Here is a 17,726-nt window from a genome sequence, read left to right as displayed (position 1 = left end):
AGGTGGACGCAAGAGAGATTGACATGGGATGATATACTAGAGATAGTTGAGGATTATGAGTTAGATAGGTGCATGAAAGAAAGTAAATCTGTGAGTGTAAGAACTGGAATGGAAGAAAGTGTAATAGAATTTGGTAGTTATAAGGACGCAATTTTGAGAGGACCAATGAGGGTAGCTGATAATGTAGTAGATAGGAGTGTTAGGGCGAGTAATGTGGGAATACCTGTAAGGACAAATGAAGGGTTTAGGCAAGGGAATCAGGTTTGGAGGGATAGGAGTGCTAGTGCGCCGCAAGATAGGTCAGGTAGTTGTATCCGTGAAGAGAAGTGTTATAGATGTGGGAAAGTAGGACATAAGAAGAATGAATGTAGATGGGCTCTTGGTGCTTGTTTTGGATGTGGTGAGGTAGGGCATAGAATTAGCGAGTGCACGAAAGAGAAAGGGGTAAAATGTTATCGGTGTGGTATGACAGGGCACATAGCGAGTGGATGTCGGAGTAATCGTACAAATGTGATTTGCGGTAATTGTGGTAAGGATGGGCATTATTCTAGAATGTGCAAGGAGCCACGGGGTAAGTGTACTGAATGTGGTGCAGATGGGCATGTAGCTAGGGTATGTAGGAAGAAGGGAGGAAATCAGCCAGGATGTTCGGGAAACTAGAGTGTAAGAGGGTTCAGCTGGGTGAGTCCTCGAGTGTGTGCGGAGTGAATGTGATGCATGTTCGTGAAGGTTTATTACATGAAGACGTGATGGGCGAAAGAGCTTATGACTGCATGAGTGCAAAAGTAAATTTTAATGGAATAGAGCTAGTTGGTCTGATTGATACTGGTTGTGGTGTCAATTTAATGTTTAGGAATGCATACGATAAGGTAAGGGATGTGTGTGAATTTAGGGGGTGTAAAGGTGAAGTGAAAGGGATCGGTAATTTAAGTATGTCTGTGCAAGGAAAGTTACGAGAAAATGTTATGATTGGGGGGCTGATGATGGAAGATAATGATTTTTATGTGGTTGAGGGAGTAAATGACAAATACGATGTGTTGTTAGGTTATAACTTCTTGAAAAAATGCGGTATGATTGTACATCCTAGTGTAAATATGATAGAGATGAAAGTTAAGGGTAAATTTTGTGGGGAATTTTATTTGAATGAAGATGGTAGTGTATGTACGAAGGTATGGAAAGGTGTGCCGTTAATAGCAAAAGAAGGTGTTAAATTGTCTAAAGATGCGAGTGAGGTTGTCAGTGTAAAAGTTGCATGGCCGAATAGTCTGGGAATTGCCAATAGTGACAATTGTGAATATGTAGTGGAAGGTTCGGAAGCAAGTAATTTGGTGAAAGCAAGTGTGCATGTGTATGATGGTATTTTGAATTTGCAGGAGCCGAAGGTGTATGTGAGCTTGTTGCCGACTGTAAGGAGGAAGAGAATACGGGGTATACGTGAGGGTGATTGTATGGGATGTATGTATACGTTGGTCAATGTAGAGGATGAAAGGTATGTTAAATTGAGACGGGTTATGACGGGTAAGATAAAGCCGGATGACGATTGGGACTATGAAAGTTTGAAAGAAAGAATTAATGTAGATGAGAATATAAGTGAGGGGGAAAGGGAACAATTGTATAGGATGTTATGGGATAGACGGAGAGTTTTGAGTCGCGGTGACGAGGATTGTGGGGGATCAAAGCTGCCTGAATTCAAGATAGTTCTTAGTAATGATACCCCCATATATCAGCGTCCCCGACATTTTTCTCCGCCTATTGCCAGAGAAATAGAAGAGCAGTGCCAGGAGTTAGAACAAATGGGTGTAATAGAAAGGAGTGAGAGTGCCTGGAATAGCCCTATTGTACCTGTAAGAAAGCCGGATGGAAGTTTACGGATGTGTATTGATTATAGAAAGGTGAATGAAGTAACTGTTAAAGAACGTTTTCCGATGAATGTAGTGTCTGACTGTGTGTATAAGATGCATGGTATGAAAGTTTTTACAAAGTTAGATTTAGTTAGGGGCTATTACCAGATGCCTCTGGCAGAGGGGAGCAGGCCCATTACGGCATTTTCAAGTAGAAGTTGTCATTTTCAGTTTAAAAGATTAAGTTTTGGCCTTGCTAATGCGCCTGCTGCCTTCCAGAGGGCGATGAATGTAGTTTTGGCTGGGTTTGATAGACAGAAGGTGACTGTTTTTATTGATGATATTTTGATTGCTAGTGAGACAGTTGAGGAACACATGCAGTTGCTTGAAGCAGTATTAGAACGGTTGATAGAAGTTGGGGTGAAAGTTAAGCTTGAAAAGTGTACATGGTTGGCCGGGGAGGTGGAATTTCTTGGGCATGTGGTGAGTGAATCGGGTATAAGGAAGAGTGAAAAGTTTGTGAGTAAGGTGAGAGAGTTTCCACGTCCTCATACGGTGCGTGAGTTGAGAGGGTTTCTTGGGTTAATTGAATTTGGTCGGAAGTTTGTCAGAGATTGTTCGGGAATAGGAAAGCCTTTGAATGAGTGGACAGGTAAGAGAAATAGTACAAGACTGAAATGGGATGAGCGTATGATTGAAGCATTTGAAAACTTGAAAGAAGAGGCTGCGAGAGACGTCACTTTGGCTTTTCCCGATTATAGTGAACATGCGAGTATGCTAGAGTTATATACGGATGCTAGTGGGATTAGTATGGGCGGTTGCTTGGTTCAAATGCAAAGAATAAACGGAGATGAACAGTTGAGAGTGATAGCGTATGTAAGTAAAGCATTTAATAAGGCTGAGCGAAAGTATTCCACGATTGAAAGGGAGTTGGCTGCGATAAGGTTTTGCGTGAAAGCGTTGAAGGTATTTTTGTATGGTGTGAAATTTATTGTGCGTACTGACCATCAGCCCCTAGTGTACATGATTAGGAAAGAGTCTGTGAATGCTAGAGTTGCGAGGACAATAGAGGATTTGAATGAATTTGACTTTAAGCTAGAATATGTACCTGGGAGTAAGAACGTGATAGCAGATGCGATGTCAAGAATGCATGGTAAGATAGAAGAGAGTAGCGAGAATGATAGTAATTTTGAAAGGTTGCCGGAAGATTTAATGGTGGTACAAAGTTTTGAAGGGGATGACATGGTGTATAAATGTATTTTGTGTGGGTTAAATAAGGTTAAATTGAAGGGTTTGAATAGGGATATACCTGCTAGTATAGATGAGCTTAGAATGAGTGTTAGGAATGAAGTATCAAAAGAAATGGCATATAAGGAGGAGGATAGTATGCTTGAGGGTGAATTGTTATCAAAAGTATTGTTGGTAGTAAGTATGTTATATGGTGTCACTGTTTATTTGTATTTTGGGTGGAATCGTCCGATGCAGTACCGAGCAAATAAAGAGACTGAAAGGGAGTATATATTGAGGTTACAATGTAATGAAAGATGTTGCAAGTTGTTGAGTAAGAAGGAGGATTGTCCGAGTGATTTGAATCAGAGTGGTATGAGCATAGAAGATAGCGAAGATGACCATGGGTGTGATAAGGATGACCCTATTGATAGGAGAGTAAACATTTGTATGCATGGTGTAAAAGGAAGAATGATGACGTATGTGGGTATAAATGAGAATGAATACTGTAGTTTAATAGATACAGGTGCACAAGTGTCATTAGTGAATATGTCTGTTATCAAGGAAATAGAGCGGTACAATTGGGAAGTGAAACGGCAATGTACGAGTGTGAGAATTCATGGGATAGGTAAAGGAAGTTTGCTAGTTTGGGAAGAAGTGCGTTTGAAAGTAAAACTGGGAAGTATGGAGGTGGAACATAATTTTATTGTAATGGGAGAGAATGAGATGCCTAGTTGTTTTTTGATAGGAATTGACTTTTTAAGATTGCATGATTTATCAGTTGATATTGGTAGTGGTTTGCTTCTGAAAAATGGATGTGAAGTAGTTGTGATAGAAGATAATAGTGTATTTATGGCGAATTTTGTTGGCATGGTTGATATTACGAGGAGTGAGGATGATCTACTGACTAAAGAGGAGGTGGAAGAAATGCAAGATGAATGTGAGGAAATTAAAAGGTTACGTGAATGTATGTTGAATAGTATTGAGGTAGAAGAATGGTCGTCTGATTTAGAGGTGTATAAGAAAGTTAGTAAGAGACTTATTGTGTGTAAGAATATTGTTTATTTTCTACATAAAGGAATGGATGAAGATATATATGTTCCTGTGTTTCCAATGCATGCAGCAGTAAGTATGTGTATGTTAGTGCATGACAGATATGGGCATATGGGTAAGAATAAATTATGGGAATGCATGCGTGAGAGATTGTTTACACCTGGGTTGAGTCAGATATGTAAGGATGTAGCGACTACGTGTGAAGATTGCCAGAAAGGGAAGTATCAGAGAGTGCATGCTAATCCGCCTGTTTTGAGATTACGTATGAAAGAACCATTTGAGATGTTTGTGATTGATTGTGTTTCGTTGCCTGTGACTGCGAGAAGACATGTGGGAATGATTGTTATGGTTGATCACATGAGTAAATTTACCTATGCAATACCCATCAAGGATAAACGGAGCGAGACTGTTGCAAGAATGGTTGGTCAAGTGATGTTGCCGATGTGTGTGTGTAAGCCTGTGAGAATGTTAAGTGATAATGGCCCTGAGTTTGTTGGATGGGAGTTTGAGCAGATGTTAAGAGAATGGGGTATTGAACATGTGTATTCGACTCCTTATATGCCAAGTGCGAATGGGTTGGCTGAAAGGACTGTAAGAACATTAACTGAAATTTTGCGAATGATGAGTACATGTGGTAATGATTGGGATTTGTATGTTGGTAGAGCGTTGTGGGCTTACAATGCAACAGTGCATAAGAGTACGGGTATGTCTCCATGTAAGTTTGTGTTAAATTTTGAAAAAATAATAAGACCGAGGTTGGGTGTGTCGGAGGATGATAGAGATGTGTGGAGGAAAGCAAATAAGAGGTTTGAAAGCTTTAAAGTTGGTGAAAGAGTGATGAAAGAAGTAATTGAAAAGGGTAGAATGAATGTAAATAAGGTGCGTGATAAATTTGAAGGTCCCTATGAGGTGTTAGAAGTTGGTTCGAGTGGATTAAGTTACGTTTTGGGTAAGTTGTGTGTTGGTGGTATTGGGGAAAAAATTAGGGCCCACCACAACCAGTTGCGTAAATGGAAAGAGGTACCTGAGTATATCCAAGAGAATGGGATGAGTAAATGGTTGAAAAGGAACAAGGGTGAACCTAGTATGTATGAGGACTTAGGTCTGGAAGGTAAACAGTTAGTGTTAGTAGAATATAAGAAAAGGAAGAATACAAGAGCTTTAAGTAAAGATGAAAGAAGGGGAAATTTTATAAGTAAAAGTGAGAATAGAAATAAGTATGACAAGGGTGTAAATGTGCAAGTGTGTATGGAAGATAAATGTGTTAATACAGATGAATCATGGCTGAGTATGAATGATACCTATAGTGTGTGTGGCTTTTCCTTAGGTGATGTAAAAGAAAGGATGACGAATGCGAGAGTGAGAGATAGGAGAATGATTAGTAGTATGAATGAATCTTTTACTAAAGTTGAGAATGTTTTTGATGAAATGGATGAACTGTTTACAGAAATGAGTGTAATTATAGGGCCAGATGAGAACGAGGTAGATATGATTGTACATGATATATTAGATGATAGGAATTTAGATAGGAATAGTGTTAATGTAGCGAATGATTGTGATAAGGAAGAAGTGAATGAGAGAGTATATGGAGGCCCAGTTACTCGGAGTAGAGGTCCCGTTCCCGACTGCGACTGGGTTATGAAAAAAATAATGTAAGTGTTGTGTGAGAAGGATTTGGCAAAGTAAGGGGGGAGGAATGTGGAGGATTTATTTTTACTTTATTTTTATTTTTTTGTTTTTGCCAAATCCAGAGAGAGAGAGAGAGAGAGAGAGAGAGAGAGAGAGAGAGAGAGAGAGAGAGAGAGAGAGAGAGAGAGAGAGAGAGAATTTCATTTGCTTTAGTTTTTCTAGATCGCGCGAGAGTGTGTGTGTGTTTGAGTGTGTGTTTGAGTGTGTGTTTGAGTGTGTGTTTGTGTGTTTGTGTGACTGCGGTGTGCGCCGAAGAGCAAGTGGTAGTTAGAGAATGATCGTTGGGGGGTGAGAAAGACTGTTGGTACAAATGAGATTGTTTGTTTACATTTTTTAGTTAGGTTACGACAGTGGTGAATGTTTCGGAGCGAATGCTTTTTTATTTGACTGCAGCTTAAGGCAGTTGTGTGAGTGCTGGATAACTATTTATATATTTTCGACCAGCGTGGAAGTGTTTTTTGATTTTCAAAGTAAGTACAGTTTTGTTTATCTTTGCTTGTCGTGATTGTGAATGATAGGAACAATTTATTATTTATCTTTGATTATAGTGCGATAGTTCAGTTAGCTAGAAGTGTTCGTAAGTGTTTTTCTTTTTTATTTTGGCAGGCTGCGATTCCTCCTTTGGAGTGACTAAATTTCTAGAAAGTGGATTACTGTTGATGACCTGGCCTGGAACTGATCATATTTAGACTGCTTTTTTTTGGATTAACGATTGTCGATGACCTGGCCTGTTTACTTTGATTGCTGCTATTGATGATGATAATGATGATAAGGATGATGACGATGATGATTACGACCCCGATTAGGGAGGCAGTGGTGGCAACTTGCCATACAGTTTAACCTGTTAATCACAGATTGAGGGTTGTGCCGTGAAAGACAGTTCGGCAGTTTGTGAACGACTGTGTTGCAAATATATATGAGCATACAAATTTTGGTGTTGAACTCGTAATATATATGTGTTTTGTGTTTTCATGTTTGGGTTGCGGTTAGTTTTAAGTTTCGTTAGGATTTATTGGATTGCGGAAAGGTTTTTTTTGTTAATTATATATTTAGTTTTATTTATCTTATAGTGTTAAGTTTTGATTGGTTTAAAGTATTTATTTTGAATGTTGATGGTTTATGATTTATTTTAAGGTTTAAGAATTATAGTTTTAAGGTTATGTTTTGTTTTGTTTTGTCCTTTTGTCCAAGAGTCTGGTTGTAGATTACGTAAGGGGAAAGTTTGTTTTGTGGAGACCATTGTAAGTAAGTAAGATTCAAGGGTGTGGGGGTTGTTTTTGCAACATCCCGCCACAACTCCATGAAATGGGCAGACGACATTTTCAAGGCCAGCCTGTTACTATACTTTGGTTATAAATATTCTATCACACATATTATAATCTTTATTCATTATAACATCTTTACTAAAAGCTTTTAGTATCATTGGTTATCACTTGCATGTGTAAATGCGTTCGTTTTTTCATCATGGTCGGCAATGAAACGTAAATAAAAGATTTTGTTTCAGGCGGTGTTTTCAAGAAAAACAGGGCATAAAATCTCTCTTATTTCATCTATGTTGAATTTCTAACCTAAAGACAGATGGGTAAATGCGTTCGTTAGTTCGTTATGATCGGGGATGGAACATAAACTAAGCAATGAATTCGGTTTTAGGTGGAGTGTTTAGCAAAAGTATGATATAAAATCATCTTTATCTTATTTTGTTTGGATATCTGAGTATACAGCAAATTCATTTCCAATTTAGACAAAATGGAGGACGATGACAGTGTGCTACTGGGCTAGTAGTGCAAACGAAAGCAACGACGATTATCTCCAAGACGATGGTGTCCTGATGAATTTTTTAAACCCTTTTTAATAGTTCGAATGGCAGTGATGATTTTGATGGATTTTAATGTCAAGTATACCACAGTTTAGGTACAGATAACCTGCAAATTTTGAGGTTTCACACAACCACCACTACCACCATCTCTTGGGAAATAATGAAAATATTCCTAGTTGTCCGAAACAAGTGATCATATCAGCCGATTTGATCACGTCATCTAAAAAACTTAGCTTGATAAAATACACCCGAAATTTGAAACAAAACAAATAAATGTTTTATTAAAGCAAAATTAACTATTCAAATAATAGTAATTTTCTAAAATGCAATAATGCTCCCGAAACAAAATCGAATATATAGTGAGAGAGAGAGAGAGAGAGAGAGAGAGAGAGAGAGAGAGAGAGAGAGAGAGAGAGAGAAAGAGAGAGATTAGCTGTTGAAAAGTAATCAAATGTGACAGTTGCCAGTTAGTGACTTTCGTACAAAAATCACAGAATTCAGGTATCACCAGTTTTGCTGTATACTGTACAACAAAGGAAGAACATAACTAGTTAACAAGAGATGACAACATCACAAATTAACTGAACATCACCAAGGAAACCCGGAAGATCTCATTCAGTCGAACATGTTTTTCTTGCTTGATCAAAATTCCATTCAACTTGTTTGTAAATGTCACATAAAGAATCATTTTCAAAGGAACAGACTCAATTCCAGTTAATTAAGCTAACAAGAGAGAGTACAACTATAGTCCAGCAAGTTTGGAAATTTGATCACTTTGTAACAACGTTCTCTCCTTTTCAAAAGAACACGACTTCCCCAATTCCTTATAATTTTTTTCTGTCACAAATTTTCATGTGCCTTTCCATGTGCTTTCAAGGTAAATGCCATATCAGAGAGACTGCACTTAAAAGGTTTCTCCCTTTGTCTTAATACCTTAATTGGTTTTACTTTATATTAGTGATGAAATGAACCCCAATCTGGGATCTATGTTTGCACCTCTATACTCCACTAGCCTTGTATACGAGGCCTCTTTTTAAGATGGTCACGGTTCCCTTGATGGCACCAATCTGCACCTCATTGATGGTTGAGCAACTTGGTATCGCCTGAAGGTAATGTCTTAGGTTTTTCTTCACAAGTCCTGTTGCCCCCCCCCCACCCCATCACAGGTATTATTCCTATTTCTTTCAGTTCCCAAGTATTTTACAGATCATTCTTTAGTTCTTGATATTTTATTTTCTGCCTCTCAGCTCTTTTGAGGCCAAAATCACTGGGTACTGTCACATCTATAATCTTTGCTGTTTTTTCTTCTTTATTCCAGATCACAATATCAGGTCTTATAGCACATCCTTCTATATATCTTCCTGTCGGAATTATCTCATCATAAAAGATGGTAATGTATCTGTTGGAGGTAGCTGGATTAGTCATCTTTGTATTTTTATGTTTGGAATTACTATCAGACCCTCAGAGTGTTTAGGACATGGTGGTCTTCCACTTAACCATCTAGGCTAACAAGAATGATCCTATTTCCTCACTGATATTATATAATTCCAGACATTTAAGTATCCAGGAGTGTGGCACACTGTCAAATGCCTTCTTATAGTCTATCCAAGCCATATTGAGGTTCCTTTACCTTTTCTCACAGTCTCCTATATTGTTTTGTTAATTAGCAATTGATCTTTGGTTCCAAGTTTGTTTCTTATACATCCCTTTTGATCTTTTTCCATATATTTGTCTTGATTTAGGTGTTAATAGATCTCATCTGCTATGACTCCTGTGAGCTATTTGTAGGCTGTTGGTAGACAGCAGATGGGCCTATATTTGTTGGGGAGTTTGGTCTCAGAGTTCTTGGGAAGGAGTGGTATTTTCCGTTGTGAGCCATTCTGGTGATTCTTCTTCTCCTTGTATCATTCTTGAAAAGACTTGCTCATAGTGTTGGTGTAGTGCTGTGATCCTTTTTAGCCAGAAATTTGGAATGTTGTCTACTCCTGGAGTCTTAAAATTATTATCTTCTTTGATTTTTCTGGCTAACTTTTCTGTGGTGAACCTTATAGGAGGCATTTGTTGTTTCTGGCTGTTCTTTTGTCTAATGGTGTCAATCCATGAGGTCTCTTGGTGTTGTCTCTGGTCTTTAAACCGTGGCTTCCAAAACCTCTCCAGATCTTCCATGCTCGGTGGTGTTCGTACCTCGACTGTTTCTTTTACCCCATTTTTATACATAATTTTTGGATTTTTACCAACCTGCCTGTTTATCTGTTTTGCTTTTATCTTATGTTCTTTGTTTCTTATTTGTGCAGCTAGGGCCTTTACTTTGGCTTGGTGTTCTGCTAGTTTTCCGCTCGTTTGTATCTATTCCATAATTTTTCTTTATTTTTCTTATTTTCTTCAGCAGGTTTTGAGAGTGATTTTGCTCTTTCATATACATGGACATTTGCAAAATCTCTGCCCTTAACTGGTTTATTTTATCATATTGTTTCTTTTTCCATATTGGCTCTACAATTCTTTTCTTTGGCTGGATTACTCCTGGTATGATCTTACTTTGTATGTACCAGGCTGCACCATAATTGATAGGGTTAATTTCTGTCAGACTTACTCCTGCCGGGACCTCTAGCAAGCCTTGTGTTGACTTTATTCACCCAGGCTTTTAGTTCTTCATTTTCTTTAAGTTTGATCAGCTTAGTCGATATTCTATTAATATTGTTTTGATTTCTTCAGTTTTACTGGCCAGTTCCTCTTCTAATTCCTGTTGTTCTGGGTCAAGCTCTGTTTCGATGTTTCTTGGTCGCCTAGGTAGTGTGTGGTTTCCATTTCTTCTTGGTTCTGGTGATGCCGTCCTCACTTGTCTTTCTTGCCTTAGGGTTGTGGTGCGCTGAGGTGCTGGTGGTAATGGTCTTTGCAGGACTTGATCTGTATTTTCCACAGTATTCCTCTATGTGGCATTTGTTGTTTTTTACCTTGTCTTAAACATCCTCCCTCATCTTTTAAATTTCGGCTTCATTAAATTTTATGTGCAATGAAATTAAATTTCTGGGTGGTGAGGTTTAATCTTGATATACCAATCTTATTTGGACAGTGATAATGGAATATTCTCTGCCTCTGCCCCTTCTTGCATCCTTCTCTTTGTCTGGTGAACTTTATTCTTGTTGTTCACTTGCCTCTCTTCATAGTCACTCTTTGCTTTAGCCTCAGCTACTTTTTTATATCTTATATTTCTTGTTCAGGGAGATATTTTGGAATTTTTAAAACAATCAATGTTAATAGTCTCGTATTGGAGGCAGCAATTATCTCTGGTGGTAAATTGGAATCTATTTTTTTCCTTGAATGCTTGGTTTCTATGTCTGCCCCACCCCTCATACCTTGAGTAGGTGAAGCAGTACAGGAGTACTCTTTTTTTCTCCGCAAGGGACCATTTAACACTTTGAAATAGTCTTCTTTTCCTTTTGGTTCTTTGCCTTGATGGTTGCTGGGGCCCAGGATCCGGACTTTTCTGATCTGGTGGGGATCCCTGCTGGGTGCTCCATGCACGGATTGAAGTTGCACCATCGCTCTCAACAACCTGCCTAGTGCAGGGACAAGTTAAGGGGACCGTTTTATTCTGGTCGCTACCTTTCCAGCATCTTTGCTCATTGCTTGACATCTTTTTATTTGAGTTCCTCATTGTCCACAGCTTCTTATCTAATTCCAAGCTGCCCTCACCTTAATTATTCATAGCGAGGGGGTGCCCCCATTCGCAACCTGAGGGATGCGCTGGATGACCTGAGTGTGAATTTTATTATGATGTGTGAGATTACTTCTGTGAGAAAAGGCTTTGTTACAGACACTGCACTTGAATGGCTTCTCCCCAGTGTGAATTCTATGATGATTTGTGAGATTAGTTCTGAGAGAAAATGCTTTGTCACAGAAACTGCACTTGAATGGCTTCTCCCCAGTGTGAATTCTATGATGCTTTGTGAGAGTAGCTCTCCGAGAAAATGCTTTGTCACAGAAACTGCACTTGAATAGCTTCTCCCCAGTGTGCATTATATGATGCCGTGTGAGAGTAGTTCTGAGAGAAAATGCTTTGTCACAGAAACTGCACTTGAATGGCTTCTCTCCAGTGTGAATTCTATGATGCTGTGTGAGATAAGCTCTCTGAGAAAATGCTTTATCACAGACACTGCACTTAAATGGCTTCTCTCCAGTATGAATTCTAAGATGCTCTATAAGATTATGTCTCTGATAAAATGCTTTGTCACAGAAACTGCACTTAAATGGCTTCGTCCCAATATGAATTTTATGATGCTTTGTGAGATTATTTTTCCGAGAAAAAGTTTTATCACAGAAACGGCACTTAAATGACGTCTCCCCATTGTGAATTCTAAGATGGTCTGTGAGATAATTTTTCCGAGAAAAAGTTTTATCACAGAAACGGCACTTGAATGGCGTCTCCCCAGTGTGAATTCTATGATGCTGTGCGAGAGTAACTCTCTGAGAGAATGCTTTGTCACAGAAACTGCACTTAAATGGCTTCTCCCCAGTGTGAATTCTATGATGCTGTGTGAGATTAGCTTTCTGAGAAAATGCTTTATCACAGACACTGCACTTAAATGGCTTCTCCTTAGTATGAATTCTAAGATGCTGCGTAAGAATATTTTTTTGAGAAAATGCTTTGTTACATTCACTACACTTGAATGACTTCCTCCTGGTGTGAGTTTTATAATGTGCATTAAGATCAACTTTCTTAGAAAATGTTTTGTCACATTCTCTGCATCTGAACTGGCCTCCAGTGTGAATTAGCTTGTGAGTGATGGGGGGTTTAACTACTCCATTAAATTGTTTTTCATAATTCCCACCCACAAATGACTTCTCTCTCATAACAACATCAGCGTGAAATTTGGAATCAATTTCTTGACAAAGGGGTTTTTCACAGTCACTGTTTTCGATCTGCTCCTCCTTATTCTGTAAACCTTCTTTTCCTCTTCCTCTTCCCTTTCCTTTGTCCTCTTTCCTACTAGATCCCCACTGTATGCAACATTCCTCTTTCACACCTGTCTTTACACTCTTTTCCTCCTCCTCTTTATTGACTTCCCTTTTGCTGATTTGTAAATCCTCTTCACTCACTTTGACATCAGAGTCGAAAGAATATTTCATGTCACCTTCGGTTGACTCAAATATTTCTGGCTCTGCTTCAAATTCTGGCTCTGCTTTGAATTCCATGTCTGGATCTATGAAAAGAGAGTCATCATCAAAGTGTCCAACACTGTCCATAAAATCATAATTTTCCAACTTGACTGCAGAGCGTGAAAAGGAATCTTCAATTTCGCTCTTTATTGAAATTTCTGATGATTCAGAGTTTGTCATCCTCTCCCTATTACTGGATGACATCCTCTGCAATATTATCTCCAAGAGTGTCCAAATATAAACTTCCAATTCTTACTGCATGAATCTACAGACCTTTCTTCTTTTTTCCCATCCCTGTATCTCTTTTTCATCTTCTTACTTTTTCCCAGTCCTGTATCTTTTGCAGATATCTTTGATATTTTACACAATCTTGTAACAAGAGTTGGATGATTATTTCCCTTGAGATGAAAATTCTGAAATAATAAGAGAACAACTATTATTGGAAAAGGGTAAGAGGAAAATGTTTTCTGAAATAAAATGACATTTTCTAAACTAAAATAACATAATTTTAAGGTAATTTGTATTTTTTCCCATCCATACAAACCTGAGTCCTTTATTTGGGGAGACTCACTGATTACATGGCTGGAAATCCCCTTGAAACCAAATCTGGAAGGTTCTGTAACTTCCCTGGAACTGTTCCAGTCCTGATCTGTGGAGAAGCAAAGAAAGACCATTATCACCCCCTATCTGTTTCTAATAAGAGAAAGTGATAGGCCCTGGGTCATACATGAATATTACTGTCCCATTTAAAAAAAAATCGTAATCCCTACAGGGGACGTCAGCAAGAATCACATACCAAGTATAAGAATAATGGGTTGGTAGGGTAGCGAGGTAGCTGTTAGGTACTACTAGAGGGGCAAGGTGAGTGTAAGTGCCTTTATTCAACAAGATAACGAGCTTATATACAAACGGTTGAGGGCAACCATGGCACAAAAATTAAAAAAATTTGAAACATGCAATGGCAAACGTAAACAGGTTTTTCTATTTGTGGGAGAGTGCGAAATAAGTGCAGTACATAACTCACCCCCTAAAAAATACATACATGTGAAATAGAGTGCTCTGTTCTAGAGAGATGAACGGTAAGCAGGAGGTAGGCAGGTTTTAGACCATTAATGAAGATCCAGTCTTCTTGGCCATGAATGGTAATTTAAAAAGCCTTTGGTTTGCGATGGACGATGAGGAAAGAGCCCTTGAAAGGGGGTTTTAGCAGTGGCTTGCTAGTATTGGTGCACACGAAGATATGTATTTCAGTGTTTAAATCTTTTGGTATGTGTTGCCTTGTTGGGGGCTTGTACGTCTGGCGGCAAGGTGTAAATTTTCCCACAATGTGAGGTGAGCGCTGGAGATTATCGGAGGAGGTTGCAGACGGAAATCATTTAGCATGGATGAACAACGGGTCACCATACTCCATTTCAGTTGCCGAGACATTGAGGGTGTCCTTAGGAATGGCCCTTAATCCCAGGAGGACCAGGGAAGTTGAGTAAACCAATTGGAGCCATTGCAGAGATCATCAATATTATTATTATTATTATTATTATTATTATCATTATTATTATTATCATTATTAGCTAAGCTACAACCCTATTTGGAAAAGCAGGATGCTATAAGCCAAAGGACTCCAACAGGGAAAAATAGCCCAGTGAGGAAAGGATATAAGGACATAAATAATATATGACAATACAAAATTAAAATAAAATATTTTAAAAACAGTAACAACATTAAAATAAAAGAATATTTTAGGAACAGTAACAACATTGAAAGAGATCTTTCATATATATAAACTATAAAAAGAGGCTTATGTCAGCCTGCTCAACATAAAAACACTTTGCGCAAGTTTGAACTTTTGAAGTTCTACTGATTCAACTATCCGATCAGGTGGATCATTCAGCAAATTAGTCATAGCTGGAATAAAACTTCTAGAATACTATGTAGCATTGAAACTCATGATGGAGAAGGCCTGACTAATAGAGTTAACTGCATACCTAGTATTACGAACAGGGTGGTATTGTCCAGGAAGATCTGAATGTAAAGAATGGTCAGAATTATGAAAAATCTTATGCAACATGTCTAACCAACTAATTAAAATACAGGAGAACAAAATGCAAAACAAGGTAGATTCAAAGAATTGAAACACTTATTCAGAATAGACTGACCATTGAAAATCTTAAAAGACTTTCTCAATAAACCAATTTTTTGTGTAACTGAAGAAGAGACAGACCTAATGTGTTTCTCAGAAGTAATTCTTCCGATACTCATACAAGCCCTACGCTATTCATCAGGGATTATGATTTTAGCAAAGCTGAAGGTAGCTATAAGACTTTTAGTGAGGTGGAGCTACCCCTCCGCTAGTTAGCAGGGGGTAGGCAGGATAGCCAGCCACCCCGCTCACACACACACCTATGTTGTCTAGTCACTTTTCACTTTTGGCTCAGCAAAACCAGACACTCGTCTCTTTCCTCTCCAACTGTTTCTTCTAGGCTTTGACTTACTTTGTTTTTGTTCTTTCCTTATTACACTATTCCGAGTATTTCTGTTTTCTACAGCACTCTCTACCTCTGCTTCTTTGTTCTAATGCTACGGCAAAGGAACAAGGGCAGGGGCAAACTGGGTGCCTTCGGTCATTCCAGTAGGGGGGGGGGGGATCCCTTCGGGGTGATTTGAGGAGGGGAAACCTAGATCTGGGCGACCTAGATTACAGATGTCACATAGTAAAAGGCTACCACCTATCTCCTTGAGGAAACACCTGATCCCCATAGAGACAGGTGCCATATAAACTCACCCTTGGAAATAGAGTGAGTGGAGTTGGCCAGAGACCTGGTCGAGCGCCCTCATCGTCTCGCTGGGCGCCCAGTACGCCCAAATGACACTTCTGAGTGTGTCTGTAATTTACAAGTGATTCATTGTTATTTATATATTATAAATATTTTACAGTAAACTGTTCTAGTAATTTGAAAGTCAGAAAGAATATTTCCTCTGTTATGTAATTAGAGAGATTTAGAGTTCTGTTGATGATTTACTTAAAGAGATACATACATTTCACTTTGAAGAAGATTTCTCCTCATGTTTCTGTGAAAATTAACTTAGACAATAAGTCCTCTTTACGATGTAAAAGTCGTCTAATCTTCTGCCTCCCATCATCTATCAATTAACTGCCACAAACGTAGTGATAACTCTTCTTCTTCAAGGGTTTCTTCCAAGCAGAAGAAACCCAAGACTTCTTCCCCTTCCTGACCTTCCTCCAAAGCTCCTGTCTAACCACCCGTCAACCTCGGTCCTTAAGAGAAGGTGCTGCCTCCCCTAGTGAGGTGGCCTCGGCTCTCGCCTAAAAAGCCTTTTCCTGTCAAGGACAAGAAAGGCACAAAGTCCTCCCGTAGAGGCAAACAGCAGAGAGGTGGCGGCAGAAGACTTAAACTCTAGGAAAGGCGATCCCCCAGCTTGTCCACCTTTGGGGGGATACCTACAGAGCTGTTGGACCAGGTGGATACAGCTTGGGACCGAACCCTGGATGGTCTCCGTGATTTGTTCAGGGTATCGTGTCCCATTCATTTCATTTCTCCCTCCTCTGAAAAAGAATTCAGTGCTAGTAAGCTCATTTTCAATGGGATCAGCATTAGGGGCTAGCCCTTCGGGAAGAAGTCCAGACCATGTTGGAGACGGGTGCTCTTATTGAGGTCCTCGACAGGTACCCAGGCTTCTTCAGTCGACTCTTTCTTGTGAAAAAGGCATCTGGAGGCTGGAGACCAGTCATCGACCTCTCGGCTCTGAACAAGTTTGTTAAACAGACTTCGTTCATCATGGATATGGCAGACATGGTCAGACAACGGTAAGACCACAGGACTTCATGAGTACACTGGATCTAAAGGATGCATACTTCCAGATCCCACTCCATCCTTCTTCAAGGAAGTATCTATGGTTCAACATCGACAACAAAATATACAACTTCAAGGTGCTTCAGTCTTTCCACAGCACCTCAGGTCTTCATAAGAGTGTTTGCCGTAGTGTCATCTTGGGATCACAGGATCCTCCGTTACCTGGATGACTGGCCGATCATAGCACACACAGTGGCAACCCTACTTCAGCACCGAACAAACTTCTGAGGCTTTGCCAAGATCTGGGGGATCGTGATAAACCTCGAGAAGTCATCCCTGCTTCCCACTCGAATACTGGTATACCTGGGCATGATTCTAGACACCAAACTACAAAAAGCCTTCCCATCAGACGACAGGGTAGTGAGGCTAAGAAAGGTCGCAAGAAATTTTCTCAGACGAGAAGAATTCCCAGCCCAGAGGTGGCTATGTCTCCTCGGACACCTATTATCCTTGGACCGTCTGGTTCCCAACAGTCACCTCAAGATATGATTCCTCTGGTGGCAACTGACGTCCAATTGGAATCAGGCCTTAGATTCCCCGGACACTCTGATCCCCATGGGACCAGAGGAAAGGACAGACCTCGGATGGTGGCTGGCAGACAAGAATCTGCTGAAGGGTGTCGACCTTCTCATCCTTTCACCCGACTTGATGCGGTTTTCGGACGAATCAAAGGAAGGGTGGGGGGCCCATGAGCTGCACCACACAGCCTCAGGCCTCTGGTCAGTACGAAAAGTACCTTTACATAAAGCTCCTTGAGATGAAGGCCGTATACCTGGCCCTTCAAGAGTTCTACCAGTTCTTGGTGGGTCCCTCGGTGGAGGTGATGAGCAACAACACCACGGTAATGGCTTGCATAAAAAAGAAAGGAGGTACTTTCTGACAGCCCCTATCCCATCTAGTAGTAGAAATACTGAGATGGGCGTAAGTCCACTCGGTCTCACTATCACATCGCATTATGCCCGGCAAGAGGAATGTTCTCGCCGACAATCTGAGCAGGGCATCGCAGATATTGGGTTCCGAATGATCTTTGGATTATCTAGTAGCCAACAAAGTTCTGACTTTGTGGGTTTTGCC

General features: G+C 39.7%; 2 protein-coding genes across 6 annotated transcripts in view; both read right to left on the bottom strand.

Annotated features, from left to right (window-relative positions):
• The window catches only part of LOC137618632 (zinc finger protein 271-like), a 163,872-nt gene that overhangs the window by 68,887 nt on the left and 77,259 nt on the right, over positions 1-17,726 (bottom strand). The window lies entirely within an intron of this gene.
• Positions 10,688-17,726, bottom strand: part of LOC137618635 (zinc finger protein 107-like) — a 599,534-nt gene continuing 592,495 nt past the window's right edge. The window contains exon 4 of the mRNA XM_068348758.1: positions 10,688-12,240. Within this exon, the coding sequence (XP_068204859.1) occupies positions 11,329-12,240 (912 nt within the window). The 3' untranslated portion in view covers positions 10,688-11,328. The remainder of the gene's footprint in view (positions 12,241-17,726) is intronic.

Source organism: Palaemon carinicauda, chromosome 25 (genome assembly GCF_036898095.1).
Source record: "Palaemon carinicauda isolate YSFRI2023 chromosome 25, ASM3689809v2, whole genome shotgun sequence".
NCBI lineage: Eukaryota > Metazoa > Arthropoda > Malacostraca > Decapoda > Palaemonidae > Palaemon > Palaemon carinicauda.
The sequence above is the reverse complement of the archived record's forward strand: the minus strand, read 5'-3'. Positions and strand labels throughout refer to the sequence as shown.